General features: G+C 40.2%; 1 protein-coding gene across 1 annotated transcript; it reads right to left on the reverse strand.

Annotated features, from left to right (window-relative positions):
* Nucleotides 1-647: 647 nt before the first annotated feature.
* LOC119894732 (prohibitin-2-like) lies at nt 648-23,280 on the reverse strand (the record flags this gene model as incomplete). Its single annotated transcript, XM_038707389.1, is given in 5 exon segments — nt 648-832; nt 13,567-13,646; nt 16,178-16,262; nt 16,807-16,939; nt 23,184-23,280. Coding segments are annotated over 5 exon segments (504 nt in total), but the record flags the coding sequence as incomplete, so codon positions are not given.
* Nucleotides 23,281-24,739: the final 1,459 nt, after the last annotated feature.

Genomic DNA, 24,739 nt, shown 5'->3' on the forward strand with positions numbered 1-24,739 from the left:
TGCCAATGTAAAGCTGATTTGGGAGTTAAACAATTGCCCTTTTCAATTTGAGTCTACTGTGATAATCAACAGCTTTCCTTTAAATACTGTTAACATTTCTGAAATGTTTAAATTGAATCTCAACATTTATTTTTATTGAGCTGTTAATCTGTGTGAGATTAATGGTGCTGTTACTCAGAGTAAGCCATTCTGCTGCCCGAGGGTGGAGCCTTACCAACTTGCTTGGCCTCCACAGCAGCAGTGTACTGGCTGCTGAAGCTCAGCTCAGTGATGGACACATCATCAAGAATAATGTTGAAGTCTTTTGCTCTCTCAAACAGCTCCCTGCGCACCAGCAATGACACCTAGACAATCAAACAGACCAACAATATTCAACACGTGACAATATCACACAGATATGGACTGGAAAGTTTTGAGGCAGTGGTGTATAGTTTTCTATATTGGATTGCATTATATTCTGAGGTCTTTGGACACCTGACACAGTAAATAGTCTAAAAAGTGTTAAAAAAATATTAGTAACATTTGATTATTGCTAGACCTGTTCAAGTGAAAATGTATATATAAATACAGACTGGGATAAAACAAATATCACAGGCATACATTCCAGCAGAGTGTACAGAGATGTTAGACAGTAGTGACGACAGTACCTGTGCTCTCTGTGTGATGAGCTGCGAGGCGTTAAACTTTGCCACCACAGACTTGAGGACCTCGTTGACGATGGAGGGCAGGACTCTCTCATCGTAGTCCTTCCCCAAGTGTTGGTACATGACCGGCAGGTTTGAAGCTAGGGGCCTGGACAACACCCGCACTGCTATGTTCACCATCTGCAGATCTACACACACACACACACACACACACACACACACACACACACACACACACATGATACCTTGGTAAAATGAATACTGACCAGCCTCTGACTGCGGTTGGGATATCCTTCTGCTCTTTCTGAGTAGGAGTTTGTTTCTTTTACTGCACATCACAGAGTCATCTGTATCACATTAGTTTACATTCTACCAACTACCAGTTTGTCCATCTGAAGTCTGTTTCATCTTTACATATTAGTGCCCTTTTCTGGTGCAAATCATCTTTATATCCAAAACCTTCTCAACACTGAGAGAACACAGACACTCAAATAAAAGCCAAAATTTGTCAGTTAATACAAGAAGCTATTGAGAACAAAAACAGAAAGATGACAATGATAAAACTTACACACAGCCTACAAAGCCATGCTCACACTAACATTACAGCAGGGCTATTCAATTGCAAACTCAATTGGGCCAGATTTCAAAGATGAGCCAGACATTTTCTCACGAGCTGGGATGGTATCATTAGAATTTTATTGATATGCTCTTATTGATACTCCTTTTTCGTTCAGTTCTTTATCGATACTCTTATTCTTTTTCATTGCATAAAAAATGCCTTTTCAAAAATATATTATTTTCAAAAATAATTCAATATATTATTGTAACTAGATATTGTTTGTAGAGCAGCAACAGGATTTCCAACAGTCACTAATACATTGCTGGAAACAAATCTAACGTCAGTAAAATAAATCATATTCCTGACATCAAAATACTGAGTGAAGTTTTGAAAAAAAATTATGAACTCATCCCTATCAGTCCTTCCTCCTGTCCCCCCCCCCCCCCCGGTTTGTCTCAGACAGTACCTGAGTTTATATGTGCCATATTTTAAGCTATGTTGCAAACTAAACAGTTACTAAAGACAGACAGCTTTCACTTTAGCTTGTTTGTAACAATAACTTATTAGCCGAGCTAGTGCTGTGCTAAAACCAAAACACAGCTGTGGTGGATGAGAGACTGAGCAGATTAAAATATTATGTTATACTGTACATGTTTATGCTAAACAGGTGTATTGATAAAGTTGTCTTTTTCCTCGCAAAGATTTATTGCACTACATGTTGTGTTCACATACAACACCAAGCGAGCGTTTTGCGTGGCTTGATTACATAAAAAGTCAATACAAATTAATGTGAATTCCCGGGCAGTGCAGAAGATGCATTTGTTGTGACAGTTGGCTTGTTCGCTCGAGTTCCAATTTTTTTTTTACTTTAACTTGAGCGAGAAATTCACATGATGCTATGTTGCGAAAGCCTGTCAGCGGTGAGACTGTCCGGACGTCACCGACGGAGGAAAATAGAAAATAGAAGGCCAATTGTAACTGTGTGCAGACTTAATGTGGTATATTCTTCAATGGAATCCCGGAGTCTAATAGGAAATGGTCAAGAATTTAAAAGGTTTGTTGATGAATTTAAAGAAGCACCAGAATTGATATGTATCCAAGAGACTTGGTGAAAGCTCTAGATTTTGTAATCCCAGTAATTTGTAATCGGTTTATTGTACTAACAGACCTTCCAAGAAGCATGTGCCCCAGTTGGTAAGTGAAATCCTAGTACTTTTTTAATGCGTTGTTAGCAATAAGTAGCAGGTATCGGTACATTACATTCATGTCATTAGCTTAGCCATTTAACTAGCTAATTAGCCAGCTTCAAGCAAGACAAGCTATGCTAACGATGCTCAAAAAAAAAAAACAGTAGTGTAACATAATTGCCTCTTTGCTAAGCCCCGCCCCCTTAGCTACTATTACTGCACTCCCCGGAGAAATATTGTCAAATTTGTTGGAAAATCTCAGAAGCGATCTCAGAAAGAAGACAGTTTTGCAGTTGCATTGTGCATTTAAATGTTTTATTGAGGCTGTCAAACTGATGTGAAAAAAATGAAAGAAGAAGCTTAAATCTACCAATCACACAGTAAAAGTGAACCACCATATTACCTGACGATTGAGAAAGAGGACAACGATATTAAGGATCAACACTGTTCCTGTAAAGCTGGGTAGGCATCTATTCATTATTACAATCATTACAAAACAGTAGGGTTTTATTACGTTACATTCAGAAGGAAGTTAGCGAGCGTTAGCTAACCACTACAACTCCTCCTAGGGATTTAGTCTGATCAACTTCAAATTTTTGCTGTGCAGTCCAAACCCATTGGTTTGGTCGATTAAAAGTTATTCAAACAGTTCCTACAAGTCGACCAGTTTTCCCATGGTGTGTAATCAAAAATTGGTGATTTGCCATGAAACAGGAAGTTGTTATAACTTCAGTACACATGCTCACATCTGCACCAAATTTGAATAGTGTAACAATAGTCCAACCCTGAACAAATCCATATGCCAATATTCACTCAAGTCACAGCGCCACCTGCTGGCAACAGGAAATGACATGTTTTACACTGTAATTTACTACTCCTAGCAGGTTGAATACATAAACTTCAAAACTATCCCAGAAAACCCTTAACAAATCGATGAGGTCATGACGTAAAACCTGTGAGTTTTCGGTTTGGTGGCGTGGCTTCGAAGTCCCACACTTCGCCATGACACAGGAAGTTGTTGTAACCTGACTGTACAAGCTCAGATCTGTACCAGATTTTACACATTTAATAAGAGTCTTGCCCTGAACACATGTTCAAGACAACATTCACCCATAGTCATAGCGACCACCTACTGGCAACAGGAAGTGACTTTCAACGCAGCAGTGAGTTTTCGTGAATCGGTGTGCCCATGGCATGGCGTCCAAAGTCGATGATTCGTCATGAAAGAGGAAGTTGTTGTAACTTCAGTGTACATGCTCACATCTGCACCAAACTTTACGTGCTTGATAACAGTCCCATCATCTGCATGTTCAGTTATAGATGTAGTGCGAAGTGCTAAGTAGCGCCACAAAGGGGACACCGGAAGTTATGATTAACATCTTTGTGCAGCGTCCGAAGCCCTTGGCAAATTCACAGCCACACCGGCAGAGCTCCAGAATCTGCAACGCGGGTGCCTCACACCTCGATGCACTACATGTGCGAGGGCCCAACCAACACTGCTTGCAGCTTTAATTTAAAGTGATCTTATCAATACATTCACAGAGATTTAAAAAGGAAAATAATTATATTAAACATAAATAGCTAAATTACACAGAATCAACCAACAAAGCAAACTGCATTCCCTAGAAATAACCTGCTGCACAACAGCTGTTTCTAACCTGATTAACAGCAGATTAATTATATTTTTAAATATATACACTTTTACTTGAGTATGTTTGTCATTTTTCCTTTTACTTATTATGGGAGTAATTGTACTTTTCCTTGAGTAAAGATTTTGAGTAGCTACTCTACCCACTACTGGCCAGCGGTACCAGTACTGATATGGTGAATGTGAGACAGACAGAGATGAGGGCAATGGCAGAACAGAGTCAAAGCCACAGTCCAAATCATCAGTTAATTTTAAGTTTGATGATGATATGGATATTTATTTATTGTATTCAAGGGCTCAGCTGAGTTGATTTCTGTACTTTAGGAGAGTTAAAGAGGTGTTTCTAGTTTTGAAAATGTATTTTAAAGGTTCATTTAGTGATGTACTCGCATAAAATTCTCAAGAATGCAGGAATAAAGGTCTCTAAAGACCCAGAGCACCTGACAAATGCTTTGTCTGGAAAGTGGGCTGACCAGGGATTAACTCTTAGGCCATTTTTCTGCCTCTGTCCGTGACCATCTTTGACCTTAAAAACCTGTGTCCTGAGGTGTGTATGTGTCTCTGCTACATGTCCATGAACAATTTGAATGTAGTCAAAATGTTCACACAGAGATGAGCATCCTACAGTATTTTAAGAGGAAGAGGACAGCGGTCACAGGAGTAGGAGTAGGAGTAGAAAAAACTGTATGGGTAAAAAAAACTGTACATCCAAAGTATGGGATTATTTCAAGCTAAAAGAAAACAACAACTCTGTAATGTCGCAAATTTAGCATTTTACTGAAATCATGATTGATTGTTGAGTTGAAGGCTAGCCAAAGTAAGCCACAATCCTCAGCTGAAAATGTACACACGTGCGTTTGCCGCCACCACGCAAAAGTACTTCTTAAACGACATATCGATGAATCTATAGAAGCTTCAAGTACTGAAATCATCGTTAGCTGCAGCCCTAATTTATTGCGACCTCTGGGGAGGTCTTGTGTGGCTTACACGGTGTTGATGAACCTATTTACCACAGGGGCATTCGATCAGCTCTGAGACCTCAGAATTGCAAAGTCTCAAATTATGATCTAGTTGGATTCATAACTACTCGGTATGCAGGTCATTCTTCGTTTCAGCACTTACACATAGGTTGGTTTGGATGTGTGCTCGTTCTTTTATGTTTAAACTAGACAGAGTAGCAGACAAGGCACTCCTTTAACTTCAGGCTCTGGTACTGGGTATAAGGGTCCTTATTTTGTCTTTAAGTATAAGGTAGAAAGTGGAAATACTACTATACAAAGAAATACACATGGACTGTATACACTACACTTACCATCAGGGTTGGGGAGTAACGGATTACATGTAACAGCGTTACGTAATCAGGATACAAAAATAAAGTCATTGTATTCCGTTACAGTACAGCAAATAAAGACATAATCAGATTACAGGTACATTTTGTAAAAATGGGGATTACTCACAGGGATTCCTTTAAGCATAAAGTTTCCATGAAACAGAAAACGGAGTGCTATTTGCCATTTACATGTTTGTTTCCTGTAAAAACACAAAGCTAGGGAGGGATTTGTTGCAGATACTGACTGGCGTGTAGCCAGTAGTTGAATGTGGTTACAGCCCCACCCAGTCATGCAGACTGTGCGGACTGATTCCAGCTCCCAGTGAGTGAAAACGGCAGCCAAACCCAGGACCACACACGGCCTCCGAGACGGACAGAGGCCAGCCTGACCACTAGGAATGCAGTACGAAGGTGGTTTTCTTGCCAGTTTGTCCCGGGGCTGAGTCAACTAATGAGGCTGTGTTCGGGTCCTGTTCATGCCGTGTTCACTTTGAGGCTGCTGATCGCTGTTTCATTGCTTACTTGCCCGGTGCTGCTCCCCGCATTCACTCCAGTGCTTGAGTAAAGGTCTAAACCTAAACACACACTCTTGTGTTCTGAGCTCCCAGTACGGGCACAGTAAGCTAATTTGACAAGTAGTTGCAGGCTAACTGAGCTAATTAGATAATGGCAGCTATTTAGCAGCAGTTAGCTGACTTGCTACAGCAACAAGCAAAGCTGTGTGTCCATCAGGAAAAGATGAGGCAGAGCAGCCGGGGAACATCGGAGAAAAAAACAAATATATTTTCCATCAAATATGATCCAGTTTCAGTAAAATCAGTGAATAAAGTTGTGCTTTTGTACAGTGGTGCTCATCACTATTTTTCAGCAGTGTCATAAAAATTAAGAAAGTTTTTTATTGGACACTAAATTAATCCAGGCCCCCCAGTGCAGGATGATTCATCAACATTTTAAAATCATTTTCCAGGTGACACACACTAAATTGTCATTAAGAATACCTACAAAACAACATTTTAAGTCATTGATGGGCCAGATCCTGCCATATGACGTATAGGCCCAGTGCAAGGCATATCATATAAAAACATTTAAATATCGATTTTCATTTCATTGGAATGGGATATTTTATAATTATGTTTCTCTAAAAGTACACTGAGCAGACAACGCATCTTTGATGCTCTCTTGTCTTTATTTGCGTATTTGGTATTGAAGTAATACAAAAGTAACTAAAAGTAATCAGGTTACATTACTTTTATTTTCAGGTACTTGGATTATGTTACTGATTACATTTTTTAACAAGTAATTAGTAATTGTACCAGATTACATTTATAAAATCACCCTCCCAACCCTGCTTACCATGAGGCAGAAATGAGTGCAACAGACATGCTGTAAGTTACCATGTCAGCAGAACTGAAGGTTACTGATTTCTTTTGTACTTCCTCCTCCCTTCCCTTTCTATGTACTCACTAACCAAAGTATCTGTAGCTACTTTGCGGACTGTTCTGTATCCATGTTTCAGAGAAATATGGATATAATTTATCAGATAATTAAACATTTTCAGGTGCAGATTCAGTTTGAGATCATTTCATATTATTTATATTGTGATCTGTCAACACTATAATAAAGTTTGTGATATAAGAAAATTTCTTGTCTTGTTTACAGACAGCAGCACCAACCGGAGTGCCAGCGTTTGTATTTAAACTCAAACTTGGTATTTCTTGTTTGCTTGCTGGAATTCAGAAGATGTTTTAGTTAAGAAATGGACTCTGGAGATTTGAGATAATTACTTAATTATTGGTGGTTGAACTGTGGGTTTTGTAATGAGCACTGACTGTGATTTGAATTTCCATGAAAATGGAAATTGGATGATTGCATTTTCATTGTCATCTAAATAACACATACATATGTGGAAAATAATGTTATTGTTATGGGACTGTGTGGGATTACATTTTCATTTTCAAGTTTGCATGATATTTTGAAATTAGTCCACTATATGCTTCCATGTAGGAGAGTTGATATTATTTCTAATCTTGAGTGTTTGGCTGTGGAGGTTTGGATCAGTCAAAATTCTATAACTGTGCTAAATTATTATAACCCTTGTAAACCTTTGGTATTGTCAGATTTTGATGAGATAATGGAGACGGTAAATTGTCCTGTTATATGGATTGGAGATTTTAATACACATAATCCTTTATGGGGTATTGATCTTAAGGATAAAATGGTGTTATAGTAGAAAAATTTCTAGATAAGTATGAGTTGGTAGTGTTAAATGATGGAAGGCCAACTAGGTATCATATTGTCATAAATACCTGCAGTCATATAGATTTATCAATTGCTTCGTCAAATTTAGCTAGAGTTGGTGAATGGGATGTTATAAATATATCCATTGTGTAGTGATCATTATTTTATTTAAGGGCTGGGGCGATTCGTTGGTGTAATCGATTACATAAATACGTCGACTTGCATTACGTCCGTCGAAGCTCCAGCTACAAACCGCGCCTTCGATCGGATAAAGTTTGGGAGTATTTTAGATAGACACTCAACAACGTGCTGCTCCGTGAGCTCTGTGAACTGGAAATAGCTTCACTGCAGCACAACTGCTGTCCACGAAAAAGTGAAGCAGCACAAACACGTGTAGCGAAAGTATCCTGGAGCACTGACGGCAGCACCGCAAATCCTGTTTACTTTCTGTCTCCACACAAGCACGGCACATTAACAGCACGAGGACATGTAGTATTTCTTCATTGCCTTCATGTTAAAAGTAATGAGCTCGTATGAGCGAGAAAACAGCTGAAACTAACATTACAGACAATCTGTGTGAGTAAAGAAAAGTAGCCTAATTACTGTCTGTTATTGCTATTATCACAACACATCAGTGATGTGGAAATTGGATTCATTTTAAGATATGCTAATATTGTCATTATTCTAATTATATTAGTTTCTAGACATATTTTTATATTTATTTTGGATAAATTGGTATGTTAATCGAGTAATAGGCAACTTCTTTTTCCCTTTAGAATACACAAAATTAGTCGTTAGATTAACTGACATGAAAAATAATTGTTATGTCCAGCCCTATCCTATTTTATGCAGGTTTGGTAGGGATTTGAAGAGAGAAGTGGAAAAGAAAGCCCCTAGATATAGCTTTTCTCAGGCCGAATGGGATAAATTCCAGGAGAGGGCTCAAAGCTTAGTAGGAGAGATTAATAGTGAGGGTTCTGTAAATTAGTTCCATTAGGATACATGAGGCTGCTTGCTGTACCATTTCCGTGAAGCAGGAACCTAGGTCTTGTATGCTGGTTCCTTGGTGGAATAAGGGATGTGAGAAAGCTGAGAAAGGAGTAGAAATACAGCAAAAAGAAGACTGAAAAAGTTTCCAATGTTGGTTAATGCAATGGAGTTCAAGCGGTTAGACAGAAAGCATTTTTTGCAGTGAGAGGTGCCTTTTTAAAATTGTATTGGCAGTGAGAGTTCTGTGTGCCATTTATGCACCCTGGGCGCCTCGCGTTTTGGACGCCTGCTACGACTTGCGTTTTCAATGGAGCACTCGAGTGCACAGAGTAGAATTTTTTTTCAACTTGTACGAAACTGTTGTGGTGGCTGTCGCGGGTTAACCAGAGTTGTATGACTTTACAAACCGTAACTACCATAATATCAACAAGAAACAGCAGGTCTGGAGGAAAGTTAGTGAGGTAGTAGAGACGTTAACGTTAACAGCAGTAGAAAACAGTTTGTGGTGTCAGTTCTGCTTTTGTGCAGATTAACGGTTACTGTTGGCTATTCATTTATTAGCTAACATTATTTTTACCCTGTGTATGTATGTATGTAGGTAGGTATGTAGGTAGATCCGTTATTAATCCTTTGCAGGAAATTACAGTGTCACGGCAGCTTCAAGACAGACATAATACCAAACATTCACTCAGAACATATCCACAAGTTCATTTAAAATACCACAATCTAAAAAAAATGAGTTATTTTTGTGCATTATAGAGTCGTATAGCAGCTAGTATGAATGAATTCCTATACCGCTCCGTCTTGCACATTGGTGTCATCAGTCTTTGACTGAAGATGCTACTGTTTATCACCTTCTGGTGGTGGATTGGGTATGCAGGGTTGATCAATATTGATCTTAGTTTATTCAATGTTCTGGCCTGTGCCACTTGCTGAACCGTCTCTAGTTCAGCCCCAACCACCGAGCCGGCCTTCTTGATGAGCTTGTCCACTCTGCTTCCGTCTGCTGTGCGGACGCCGTCTCCCCAACAAGCCACAGCAAAAAACAGAGCACTGGCCACCACTGTTTGATAGACACTGCAGAGCAAGGGTTGACAGATATCGAACGACCTTAGCCTCCTTAAAAACATAAAGCTGGCTTTGCCCCTCGTGGTACACCGCCTCCATATGGCTCTTCCAGTCCAGCTTACTGTCAAGCTGCACACCAAGGTACTTAGTCACCAGCTCCACCTCAGTGCCCCCGATGGTAATAGGTGTTTGGTTGGATCCCCCCCCCTCCTCCTGAAAACCACAACCATCGTTTTGGTGGTATTCAAATAGAGATGATTGTTCACACTCCATTGCACAAATTTGTTGAGTGTTCCTCTGTACTCCTCCTCATCACCTCCTCTTATAAGGTCGACAACTGTGGTGTCATCTGAGAATTTCTGCAAGAAGCATCTGTTGGTGTTGTATTGAAAATCCGCTGTGTAGATGGTAAACAGGAACGGAGCCAGCACAGTTCCTTGTGGCACCCCTGTGCTGCTAAGAACAGTGCTTGAGACACTGTTCTGCAGACGTACATACTGTGGTCTGAGGGATAGTCCAAACACCACAGGACCAGTGATGGAGCTGCAATCTGTAATCATCATGGTGGATTGGGTGATTTTTCTTTGGAACAGGGACCAGGCAAGATGTTTTCCACAGCCTTGGGACCTTCTGTAAACGCAGACTCAGGTTGAACAAGTGTGTTAAAATACCACATAGCTCTGCAGAGCAGATCTTCAATAGCCTTGGACTGATATCATCAGGTCCCACTGCTTTCCTTGGCTTAAGTCCGCCCAGCATCCTTTTGACCTGAGCTGGATAAAGAATAATAGGCAGGGCTGCTAATGGGGTAGGAGGTGGAGAAAAGGAACTACAAGCGGGTGGGTTCATAGGTGTGTTTAAGAGAAGGGTAGGAGATGGAGCGGAAACAGTGGTAGTCAGCAGACCAGGTGGAGGAGGCTAGAGTGATGTAGGGCCGTCAAATCTGTTGAAGAATCTGTTCATATCATCAGCCAGACTCTGTTCGCCATCAGGCAGCATATCGCCCTTCTGCTTCATGCCTTTGATCTTCTGCATCCCAGGAGGGAGAGAGGTGTAGCATGTCATGATCTGAGTGCCCAAGAGGGGGCAGTGCAGTACATTTGTATGCATTTTTCACACTGGCATACAAGAGATCCAGCATTTTATCACCCCTGGTTGTGCACTCAACAAACTGTTTGAAAGTGGGCAAAGTCTTAGAGAGACTAACAGGATTGAAATCTCCCGAAATAAAAATTAACATGTCGAAAATGGAAATATTTTTGTGACAAATATTATAAAAAAAGGAGGGCAGAGAAAGAAAAAAGAAGTGGTTGAGAAGGAGGCAGTAAGAAGAGATTTATGGCCGTTATATCATTTCTTGAGCCTCACGTAAAGGAGAGACCAACGACTTCCAACTGTAACTTTGATAGGCCAATAGACTGTAGACCTACTGTTAAATCTCTCCTACTCCCTATGGTGACGCAAGTTGAGTTTGGGAGTCTAGGGTTGTGTGGTCAGAATAAATAAAGTGACATGTATAAATTACCAAGGGGCAGTGGTGTTTTTGAAAAAATTACGATAAAATGTACCCTTAGAAAAACCTGTGTAAAATATTTATTTTTCATGGTATTGGTATAAAGAGGCATTTGTTAAATTTTTTCAAGGGGAAACGAAAAATGTATTACTTTTAGTGTGTTTAAACTAATTAATCGGTTCCAGTAGCACTTACTGGTTCAAGAAATGAGGACTGTTCAGCTTGTGTTCAGCACCACTTTATTCTACCTGAATGAGGAGAAAACATTTTTGAACATGTAAATTGTCAGCATTTACCTACACAAATAGCCTACAACAGGCTATACACCGCTACCGAGCCCACCCTCCACCAGCTGCTGGCATCAGCGGCACAGTTGCACTGTCTTCATGAGAGGTCAACAGTCCAATGAGCGGGTGTGTCACGGTTCTGTCTCTTGGATCCGCCACACCAGATCGTGGACTTTTGTGTCTCTATTGTGGTATCTGTTTCAAAACCATTACAGCCCTACTACTAAGTAGTCTGCCTACTATTTTCAGTGAGGAAAAAATGTATACAGACTTTTGAATAAATTGTCTAGTGTGTTATCATAATGTTTTTTTTAATGTGCAAACCAAAGTTTTTCTGACAACCTCAAAACAGATAAAGCTTTGGGCACCCTCTGTGATCTCTGGTGCCTCCAAAAATGAGCCATTTTGCCAGTATGAGTATGTTTAGGCCCCCAAAATTGAGGTTACTTTGCAGAAAAAAATAAATAAATAAAAATCCCTTCAGTTTCAACAGGGACCTCGCACGGTTCGTGCTCGGGCCCTAAATAATCCCTTCAGTTTCAACAGGGACCTCGCACAGTTCGTGCTCTGGCCCTAAAAATAATAATCCCTTCAGTTTCAATAGGGACCTTGCACGGTTCATGCTTGGTGCCCTAATAAGCCCTTCAGTTTCAATAAAGCCAAGAGGCTTTTTTGTGTGTTGGGATGATATATATACCACAAAAGCTTTATGCATCTTGTTGAAAGGACACTTCCTGATTCCAGCAGGTGGCTCTATGAGGTTGAGTGAATTTTGACTTGTAGATGTGTTCAGGGCGTGACCCTTATCAAATGTGTGAAATTTGGTAGAGATATGAGAATGTACAGCGAAGTTACAACAACTTCCTGTTTCATGGCGAAGCATCGAACTTTCATGCGATGCCAAGGACACGCCGTTATCTCAAATCTCACAAGCTTCACAACATAGCATCATCAATGTCTTTAAGGCCCTTCTGAGACTGTTTTGAAGCCGGTGAGGCAAATATGTTGAGAGTAGTACATAACAGCGTGAAACTTGACACTTTGTTGCCAGCAGCAGAACTCACTATGGCAGTGAATGTTTGTTGGCATATGGATGTGTTCAGGGCGGGACTCTCATCCTACTTGTAAAGTTTGGTGCAGATCTGAGCATGTACACTGAAGTTATGTTTGTTTGCTTGTTGTTTTGCTGACAGACCTGACAAAGCATGACTTAATATGTTTAACAAATTGGCAACAAAATTTCAGCAAAATGTTTATTTTGGGTTCATACAGCTGTAGTAATGGCAGGTTGCATTGAATGGGTACACACCGTCACATTCGTGATAAACATGTTGAATATGAAAGTGGCATTAGCCTGTATTATTCCCCTTCAGACTGTCTGAGAGACACAGAACCGTTTGGGACCAGATGAGACAAGTGTGCTGCTCTTCATCGGAGGTGGAAAACCGAAACTGAAAATACTTCTGATCAGGCAGAAATCTCACCACAAACTTTAGTTTAGCACCTCTGATCAAGAGCAGCTCACAGCAGCTTCAGAGGGAAGCTTCCTGGAGACAGAGACAGTCCCAAACCGAGCAAAGGTGTCTCTGAGTGAGGGGACAGACACAGTAGGTGTGTGCTCTCACACCTTTCTTTCATACACATTAAGTACAGACTATTCTGTCTAGCACAACATCTTAAAGGGTAAACTGTACAGCACATTTCATAAGTCAAAAATATACATAATTCTAAACAACCTTAACTGTCAGTGGCCTCTGCTCCCCTTCTCTGGGATTACCTTTGCACTCGCCCCCTCCATTGCTAAAGAGGTAAACTGGAACAGTTTTCATCCCTACCTTAGAGTAGTTACTAGGTTAATATGGATATTTTCAATTCATGGGGGCTACAAGTTCAGTACGTTTTCACCATGACACATTCAGATGACTCCACCCACATATCAGCAGCACATTACTATTTCAAACAATTACATTTAGCCAATTATAAAATGTAAAAGCAACCCGCCAAGTTTGTTTGTGTGTGTGTGTGTGTGTGTGTGTGTGTGTGTGTGTGTGTGTGTGTGTGTGTGTGTGTGTGTGTGTGTGTGTGTGTGTGTGTGGAGTTACCTTTGCTGCCTGTCAAAGAGGAGATCTTCCTGGGTTTGGCTCTGATATCATAGATGATAGGGTACTGGAACCATGGGATCCTACAACACAGACGTCACGGCACAGGAGGTAACTGGTAAAATTATCTACTTTAGGTTTACCACTGAGCCTTATGGCTAACCTAACTACTAACAGGTCACAACATCGACAGAATGAAAAGGTAGGCCTTACCTGAACCCCGGTGAGCTCTACCCACTGTCCGCAGTGGCATCAGTCAGATGACTGTGTGGTGTGGTCATCCTCAAGAAACCTGTTCTCAACCCCAACATCATGTCCTGGCTCCGATCTTATCTCACCATCAGACAACAGTTCATCATCAATAACTGCACTCCCTCCACTGCTCATTTGTCACAAGGCGTCCCCCAAGGTTTGGTTCTTGGTCCTCTCCTGTTCATCATCTACATCCTGCCATTCGGAAATATCATACGTAGATACGGTCTCCACTTTACTGCTACGCCGACAACGTCCAGATCTACATTTCCACCACATCCATCACCACAGTTACCTCAGCAAACCTGACCAACTGCCTCACTGATATACAAACCTGAATGCAAACCAACTTCCTCAACTCAATCACAATAAATCTGACATGATCATCATCGGCCACAAATCACTCAAAATTATATCACCAACAACTTCAGCCTCTCCATCAACAATTTTCTGCCAAAGCCCTAAATAAACTTCAAGACATCCAAAACTCTGCTGCCCGCCTCCTCACCCACGAAGAGAAGAGGAGCAGATTCAAGTAGTAAATAAACACTAAAATAAGGTGGAACTGTCGATACAATACGATATACACTGTTACCGACCCCACCAACAGCCGCCGTCACAGTTACACTGTCTTAATGAGAGCTGGTTCAAAACCAGCAACAAGACAGGGGGAATATGAGCTGTGTCTGAGCTGGAGCTGCTGACTGTACAAGCACAGCATCCAGCACCATCGGCTCAGCCCACATCTGCCACCACATCACAGAGCCCCGAGGTAGAACAAACATCTACAAAGAAAGTGAAGAAAACACTGGCCAGCTTTTTGAAAACCTCAGGTACTGTAACTGCAGTTGCAACGACCACATATGCTTTCCCATCTTTATAAGAGGCAATAGGTAGGTAGGAAGGCCTACCTGTCCACACCAGATGCAGACAATGAGATGGATCCTCTGGAATGTCCATGAGGGACCCTTTCCAAGGATTAGCCAACAAGCTAGAAAGTATTTGCGCGATTCCAGCAACAAGTGCTCCCTCAGAAAGAGTCTTCAGCACTTATGGGAATATTGTCACATGCCAAAGGGCAACTCTGATGCCAGTTAAAGTCATAAACTGGTTTTCCTGGCTAAAAATCTGTGACTGTGATCTGTCATACTTCTTTTGGAAGGAGATATAAGTTGTAAGAAGATGTAAAAGATTTGTTCTAAAGCGGTTTTCAATAGTCCAGAGTCTGACATTTTAATGCACCTTTGGTTGATTGTTTTGACTCACACTGCACAAGAAATTTACTACAAGATTACAAGTGTTAGTTTAACATTTTTATTTAACCTTTTTTCAGCAAGCTATTTATAGTGTTGTTTTAGCTTTTGATAATAATGTTTATTTTGGAAGTAATGCTAAAATGTCTGACTGTGCTGAATGTCTAGACCTTGTTTAAATTATTGTTTAATGATAATACTTTGCAGTTTTTCATTAGATTATAAGAGTTTACATTTTTTTTAAGCTTTTTGTTTGAAACTGGCTTTTCATCAGTGATGTCTTGTTCTGTTTATTTTTATTCTACTTTTTATATTTATTAGAATGTTAAATACTGCTACCTCAAAAAAAGAGAACGTGAATAGACTGGTTTTGCAAAAGTCTCTTATTGTACTTGAATACAAGTCTAAACCAAGTCAAAATTCTTGCTCAATGTTCATATTTTGCAGAATTGCACACTTGATTAAAATCTATTCGAAAAGGTGCTTTAGCCTAAACGGTGTGTTGTTTTTTATTTGAGGTTTTGTTACCTTGATGGACTGTATTTTTTTCAGGGGAAAGTTTGGTTATTATTCAGCTTTTCAATAACTTGCAAAATAGTCTTAAAAACCAACATGAAAATGAATCGTGATAAGATTGTGAATCGTGATTCTTCCTGAAATAAATCCTGATATTTTTGCGTGATACCTTTCCTGTCCCAGCCTGAACCCGCAGTGTCTTCGTCGTTCCTGGAGCTGCTGTAAATCACTTCAGTACTGTATTCCCTGTCGTCAAACTGGCCTGTCGGTTTACAGGCTGTGTTTAGTCCCGGTCCGGCCAAGATCACTGAGAGACTGATGAGCCCTGTTTCACTGCCCGCTCACCCAGCTCCTGTTCTGGTGGCCATTCCTGCCCCTGGGCCTGAGTACCTCTTCTTTCCTGGTGGTCCAAGGCTGCTGTGCTAGAGGTGTTGACAAACACCAACACTCTGCAGTATGCCAAGCTCCCAGTCAGGGGAGTTATTTTTCTACAACTAACTGACCAATGAAAACTTTTGTTGAATAACACTCTCCTCTTTGACATCAGTCGACATTGGTTTAGTATAGTCAGTTAATAAATGTGCTGATCCTACCTGAAATGCAGCCCCTCAGCCAGAATAGTGTCCATCTGCATCCCTCCAATTCTGTTGAAGATGATGGCTCTTTGACCGCCCTCCACTGCTCTCACACACATAAAGAATACCACACATATCACAAAGAGTACCGTCTAGACATGTTCTATATGAAAAGCACAATGAGATAACTGTTGTGAATTGGCGCAATAAAAATAAAATAAAATAATTGAATAATATAATCAAGACTCTGATGTAAACATGACATATCCAAGAGACTTAAGAATAAAACTCCACAACCTAATATGTATAACCTGAGAACCACTAATATGCCATGAAAATGTCTATGCCTGAGATACAACAGATACAGGAACATCAGACACTCTTAAAGGCAATCTACACAGAAAGTTAGAAAAAAAAGTTTAAAGCGACATCCATCAGTATCGCTTCCATATATTTAGATTTATAAATCCACACCAACTCAGTCACCTTCTCATCAGTGCTGTGCAAACTTTCAAACATTCTTCTAGTCATCCTAATCTCCTGGTAGTTTTTGTGGAGTATCAGTGCCATCTGGGTACATGTGACAGATGCAGACAGGACACCTGCCTGCATCTGTCACAGAGAGCTTGGTTCCAGTGTGTGTTTACCTGTGTAGGTAGCTTCTTTAATGCCATATGCCAAAGCACCAGCTCCAAGCAGCAGCTTCAGTCCTAATCCTGCCCCTTTGCCACCAGACGAAGACATCCGACCTGCCAGATCCCTCAGGTGCTGGACGAAGCGCTACAGTTTGTGTGGGGATGAGACAGCAACAGAGACAATGAAAATAAGATTGTAAATTAAAAACTGCAGTAAGTTTTTCGTTACTACCGGTGCTCCTCCTCTGCCTTATTTATGTCAGAATTCAATCTGGTCCGCCATCCTGAAGGGCATCTCAATACCCTTACTTCTGGTCAAAGCGAGGAGGCTTCCCAGAGGAGACCTGCGCAAGGATACAGGAGACCAAGCAGGGCTTCACACTAACTTTTGACAATGGTGGAACTGCTGTGCCTAACTTTTTCATTGAGAAGCCCCAGAGCATAATTTAGGTGCAGCCAATAATACATTTTAAAAGTTACCTTTTTCAGTCTTTTTGTTGTCAGTTCCCATACATTATCTCTGTACCGCCATCTAAAGTATAAGCGATCACCCTGATGAAGTGATGCTATATTAGCAGTGTTTAATTTTATTAGCATTTCTGACTCTTCACTGCTTAATAGGGGTGAAACGATTCACAGTTCAGACCTAGATTTTTGAGCCACAGTTAGGTTCATACCTCATTTTTTGACATCATTATTATCATTATTATTATTATTATTATTATAATTGTTATTATCATTATTATTGTCATTATTATATTCCATCTTGGGTTAATTAAAGTATTTTAACTTGCAGGCATGATCACTTAATCATGACTGGACCACAATAGTCACGTGACACACAGTTAAAATAGGTCTAATATGTAATATTTATTTTGTGTTGCGATTTTGGCCTCAGTTTCAGCCCTACTGCTTCATTTTGCCACTAGTAGGATAAGCACTAAACTAAATAAACTTCAAGAGCTTGATGGACTGGTGACTATAGGTGCAGCTGTTGGTGTACAGCAGGGGTCGGCAATCTTTTCTGTGATGAGTGTCAATATACAAAGATGAAGACATCCAGTGTGCCAGCAGCGTTTGTTAATGCACGTTATATATTTTTAATTTATGCACTGATAGTCAGATTTTAATTGAATTTTGACAATGTAATAATAATGATAATAGACATATAATAAATAGGGCTGTCAAGCAATTAAAATAATTATCTAATTAATTAAGTTTTGTAACTTGTTTGTAGTTTTGTAATGAATTAATTGAATGAATCAAAATGAATCATATATATCGATATTTGCCATGATAAGCGTTTAAAATATTCAAATTCAAAGAGATTTTGGTAGATGAGTGCATTAACGATAATAAACTAACTTATTTAGCTAAACATATTTATTTCCGATACATTCATAACGTTTTTTTTCACTGTTCATATGCAATAACAATGCCACAATTGTTTTTACTAAAAATAATATGTTTTTGTGTTATTGAAGACCTTCAAGAAACTTAAGGATGACACCTGTCTCCTACTACCAGCATGTCGTGTACAGTCAGTCAGAAGGCTAAAATAGTTACAAATGCTTCTTATGCAAACATTTTTTCTTCTAAATTCAAATTTTCTATCTCTACTGCACTTGTCAAACAAATCGGATGGAAAGTAAACTCCTTTGATCGGCACCGCTGAGCCAATCAGATTACAGTAAAAATGAGGATCAGTCCAACTTGTGTCGTCACAGGGATGAAAGGGAAGCAGCTGGACTACAAACGAGCTGTTTTCAAGCAGTTCAGAGCAGAGTTTTCTGTGGGAGATGGGAACTCCCTTTGGGCTGGATTTTGGGCTTTTTCCACTTTGCAAACCTGTTACATGCACAAAAAAGGGATATAACTCAATAAAAGAGAGGGGAAAAGCCAAAAAGCAGAATACGACCTCTTTAAGGTTGTGATTTTTCTCTGTAACACGCAACAACTGTGGGAGAATGCAGAGAACTAGAGCTGTGCAATACATACATACATCGTTTGACGATAGAAAAAAACCCATCATTTACAATTATGCTCTATCGTTCATTTAATTGTGTCACAAATTCCACACTTTACAGTAATATTTTGATGAGGGAAATGCACTTTGCACCACGCTGAAGTTTGCTTTGTGTTGGATATTCGACATCTAGCGAACGTCCAATGTAAAACACATCAAGGCATCAAAATGTGCAACACACACAACACAAAACACCATTCATAAACTGAAATGTGGACTCACACACACATAGCTTGACATACAAGCTCAGGGCAAGGTCTGCTATCCTACTGTATGTGTAAAGTATGTACATTGAGCATTGCTGTTCAGTTCAGAAATTAAACATTTCATCTCGATTACGATTATTGAACGATAATTTTGTTTTTGAATGTTGTTTTTTGTTGTTGTCGCTCTCATATTTCACTGACCAGGTTTATTTATTCACAGATTTCATAAATCCATTATGTAAATGTTAATTAATAAGGTAATGTTGACATACATTACAGAGAAATGGTTCCCCTATATTCGGCGCTGCTTAATTATGACCGCTGCAACTAAACTTTCACTCAATTATTTAATATCAATGCGGAACAAAGGTTTTTCACCCCCCCCATCCAAGCGAATTGTATAGCTACGGTGCCTGAGACAGGATAAAAGATGTCCTCTGTGAGATAGCAGAGAGTTGCTAGTCAAGAAATCAGGTTTCTTTACATTGACATTTTAAGATAGATAGAAGATTATATTTACTTGATTATTCAGTAAAACCATATGTTATTGTGAATACTATTGTTACTTGTTCATTAAACAACAGCCACATCAAGAAATGAAATGTTACATGATGTCTCATTCTTAATACATTATTTTACCGTACTGTACTTTTTTTTACATCTTGGGAGGGTTGGCTCATCTGGACTAACACACCAAAGTAAATGAAGAACATCTCAAAAACTATCACATCTAGTTCATCAAGTATGACCACTGACAGATACCAGGACAATGTGAGCCTCACTGTTTCTGCACCATCTGCAGTCCATTATAAACCACATAATACATGAAGTTTACAAAGGCATTGGCTGGTGAGGATCAAGGCTCCTCTCACTTTGCTTAATTAATTAGATAAGCAATCTGCAAATCTTACCAAAATATCTTTTTAAATTTTTTAAAATGTAACAGAAACACAAAGTAGTACTGACAGCCATAATTTCAGCTTGTGGTAAAACGGTCCAAAGTTTTAAATGGGCATTTAGGAAAGTACAAATTACACATTTGTGTGCACAGTGGGAAGCAATATCAAAAAAATTTTATTTTTAATGCAAATTCAGAAAGTATTCATTATTGGTCACTTGATAGGCACTCGGTCGTGTTATGTGTCACTATTACCAGTAAAATAAATACATGTTTTCCACCAGGGCAGTATTCAATGGAAGTTTAGCTGTTGATCTGAGCTTCCATGCTGTTACCGTTTTATTGCCAATAATATTCATCAGCAGTTTCTCGCAGGAAAGTAAGGGCAAATTTCTGTCCAAGTTGCAAAGCCATAACAGAGCGCTGTAGAATAACTACATCAAATCACAATACAAAATATTTAATTTACCAGGGCAGTAAAGGTTTAGCTAGCTGATCTGAGCTTTCATGCTGGAAGCTACGTTTTATTGCCAATTAGTGATCAGCTGATTATCTCACAAAGGTAACCCACAAAGCCAAAACAGAGCACTGGAGAGAGAGAGAGTCACTACATGAAAACAATCCAACTACATGTTTTTTCTACCAGAGCAGTAATAGTTTAGCTGGCTGATGCTTCCATGCTGTAAGCTAACCTTACCGTTATACTGACAATTACTGATCAGCTGATTGTCTCGCTAATGTAACTGGAAAAACCAAACCACAGCGCTGGAGAATAACAAGGCTACATGAAATTAATCCATCTACATATTTTACACCACTGACAGGAGAAACACGCCACGTCTCAGCTTTAATCACTAAAGTCCGACTAACTTAATTACTTGTCCAGCAGAAAACAGACAACTTCAGCTCCGCTTTCTGTCCCACATCAAAGCCTTCAATCTGGGAAAGTCCACACCCATTATGTCTGTGATTTCTGCCGTCAGCTGTCTGCATCTGTCCTGACTGTCTGGCTTCATGGTATAAAGATCCACAGGCTGTCGGCTCTCATGCTAAATAACACGTGTGTGCTCGTTCGTTTGTCCAAATGTCACTTCTCTTCTTTCTTCTGATAAACCAGAGGACTACTCAGATACTGTTTATTAGGGGTCCAAGCCCGAGTGGCCTGCGGAGCTGGGAACCCTATTGTTTGTCCTCGGATTTTATTTATTGATTTTCTTCACAAGGTAGGTTCACACCCCCCCAGAGTACCTCAGGTGCAAAAATCGGCACACTTCTACCTCTAGGGAGCTGAAGCAATCTGAAGGCTGAGCAGGACTGGACACGGAAGAGTCACGTGACTACACAGGATTAAATAACCGGAGTAACCGATTTACATTTACATTTATTTCATTTAGCTGACGCTTTTATCCAAAGCGACTTAGAATTGCTATACATGTCAGAGGTCGCACACCTCTGGAGCAACTAGGGGTTAAGTGTTTTGTTCAGGGACAAAATGTTGGATGTTTCACAGTGGGAATCGAACCCAGGTCTCCCACACCAAGCATCTTATCTATGCGCCACCACCACCTGATTTGGGGAAATTACATCGTTAGAGGCTCTGAATTTTGGTTTAGCTTACTTTATATTTTTAAAATATAAGTGTATAGTCTTATCAGATTTACCTATTGTTACAATTTCTATTTCTGCTGGTCAATTGACCCTTCGCTAAGCCACGCCCCCCTTAGTTACTGTTGCTAAGTCTGTCGGAGCTGACTTTTATCAAGGCGCTGCCACTGTCTATTACTGCACTCCCCAATGATATATTGAGAAATTTGTTGGAAAAAGCGATCTCAGAAAGAAGCAGACAGTTTTGCTGTTGCATCGTGAATTTGAAGGTTGTATTCAGGCTGTCAGACTGACTCAAACAGATGAGAAAAATGAAAGATCTGCCAAAGCCTACCAATCACACAGCACATGGACGATTGAGACAAAAGACAACGGTATTAAGTATCAACACTGTTCCTGTAAAGCTGGGTAGGCCTCTATTCATTATTACAATCCTTAAAAAGCAGAACAGTAACGTTAGGGATTTATAACGTTACATTCAGTAGGAAGTTAAAATTACATTAGGAACAATCCACAGCCTCCATTTTTCTGGATTTATTTTAGGTTTTGGAAAGAGAATAAATCCTACTTCTCCTTTCATCCTCGCTGAGTAGCAACTGTAACTATTACATTGCCCCAGGAACAGCGTTTGACCATATCTTGGAAAAATACGGCAGAAGCAAGCTAGAAAACGACTCCTTTTGCATTAGAGTGAATGGAGCGCAGCCCTGAAAGTGTGGGACCACAGTTAGCGCGAGTCCTATACTGCGCTGTGATTGGCCAGCTGTGTATTCTGGGCGTGGCTTAGCGAAGGGTCAATTACGAACAATAGGCAGTTAAATAAAAAAAATTCAACTTCTAGTAAAAAACTGTGAGAATTGGGTGGGCCGAGGGGCTGCAAATATTTGAGATGCTCTTCCCCTAACCCGTACGATGTGTGTGAAGTCCTTTATATACAGTCTATGGTGTAATCTAGTGATTTGACTTCAGATGTGTTGACAGTCCAGCAGAACTGTTCTTCACTCAACAAAAGCCAGCAACAAATACTCCAGTTCAACTAACGTTACATACAGTCTTAAGTATCAGCCTCACACAACACCGTTCATAAAGGTGTCTCTGTCCCATCCATCAAGCACATTTTGGAACCCAGACACCCTCCTACACACGTCACAGGTAACGTGGATTAAAGTCCTTCGGGATCAGGGTTCAATGTCGCATTACTTCCTTGCATAAAGCATGGATAACTTTGCTAAGAGGCAAGTGTGAGGGAGACGAGGAGACAAATCGGCATCCTATGTGTCTGGAACATTTAACGTTACCAGACAGATGACTGAGCAAACTTACTTATGAACGAATCAAGCCTACTGAGCAGCTCCATTCCATCTCTGATTATACCAATACAGATTATGAGTCTGCTAATAACCATAAACAGTCAAGTCAGGTCACACAATGCTACCCTACTAACAGGCTGTAAAGTTCAGCGATTGACGAGCTAGCAGAACAGTTACAGACAGACATGCTAACTGACCTGACCTGGCTAACGTTACTTCTGTTTACCGGCTGCTTCACAGAGTTAACGGTAACTCAGCCTGTTCTACATCAGTGGTAGATAGACATGTCACTCAACACCGTAAAAACGTGTTCATTAAAATGATTTTGCCCTTAAAACACTTACATTGGGCTCCTTGCTCGCCATGCTGCTGTACGTCACACTCCAAGGTCGCGACAGCCCCTCCCCGGACCGCAAAGTCTACTGGGACATGTAGTTCGACAGCATGGGCGCTTCTCTTTCTGTGGATTAAACACTAATCCCACGTATTTTATTATTAGGGGTCCAAGCCCGAATGGGGCTGGGAACCCGCGAATACAAGGCATCGAGCTGGGAACCCTATTGTTTTCGCTCGGATTTTAATTTTTTATTTATTTATTGTTCCATGCATTTTCGCCTAATTCCACTACTGCAGGCTAGACGGTAAGTGCTAGGGACGCGAAACTCACAGGGTAGGTTCAGGCCCATGAGACGACGACATGCGAAAAAATTCGCTCACTTCGACCACTAGGGGGCGCTACAAGCAAGGTCAAAATTTTGGCACAAATCGCTGTAACTCCCGCATACAGTGGCGGATATTAAAAACCTTATATCCACGCGTTCGGGGGATCGAGCTGAATCTCCTGGTATAGGCCACGCCCATTTCCGCCTAAACATTTTTTTCGCTACATCTCGAAAACTGAAAAACCTGTTTTAATGAACTCCTCCGAAACGACAAGTCCGATCGGCACGAAACTTGGCACGGACCATCTCTGGACCAAGCCAAAGAAAGTTTGTAGAGGGAATTTTGATCCGACAAAAAATGTCCCAATTTCACGCTAACAGATATTTGCCAAAACGCTAAAAACAGCAAGTATGATATCTCAGGCATGGAAAGGTCCATCAACACAAAACTTGAGGACCTTATGTGGCATGCCCCCCTGAGGGGCTCTGCAAAATTTGGTACAGTTAGTCCCTAGTTGGCGCTGTTCAAAAAAATCCCATTGACTTACATGCATTTTAAATCTCCTTAACCGCAAGTCTGATTGACACAAAATTTGGCTCAATTCTTCTCCACGGCCTCTGATGACACCTGAAAATTTGATTCAATTCCCATTCCAGGTGGCGCTATAATCGAAGCTGAAAGGCCGGGGAAAATCTCATTGAAATGAATAGGATTTCTAACCATGGCACATTTTACTTACGTTTGGAATGGCAGATCAACACCAAACTTGGGGTCCTTATGCGGCATGACAGCACAGCGCCCAGGCCAACTCTTGCGCCCTCCGCGGGGTCATGGGGGGCGGCTTGTGCCGGGAGGCTTGGACCCCAATTACAACTGCTTGCAGTTCTAGTTATTATTATTATTATTATTATTATTATTATATAATAAAGGCAGTGATGGACACATCTTGGTAGGAGTTTTATTGAAACAATGACTGACATGCATTTACAATACATGACCAATTGTGAGAGACAGCAGATGGGGACTGCAATAAAATTGTGTTTAAATAACACATCTGTGTGTTGTTTTATATTTCACAATCGGAATTCTTTAGTGATCCCCTGAGGAGAAATTCTTTGTTACAGATACTTGCAAGACATAAAAGGAATAGAAATAATAGTAGAAATTAGTGAGTAGAGAATATAATAAAGTATAAAATCTAAGAAAATAATAAATGTTTATAAATATGGATATTTAC

This window comes from Micropterus salmoides, unplaced genomic scaffold, assembly GCF_014851395.1.
Source record: "Micropterus salmoides isolate LMB-PRFRI ecotype aquatic unplaced genomic scaffold, ASM1485139v1 Ms_hic_scaffold_888, whole genome shotgun sequence".
Lineage (NCBI taxonomy): Eukaryota > Metazoa > Chordata > Actinopteri > Centrarchiformes > Centrarchidae > Micropterus > Micropterus salmoides.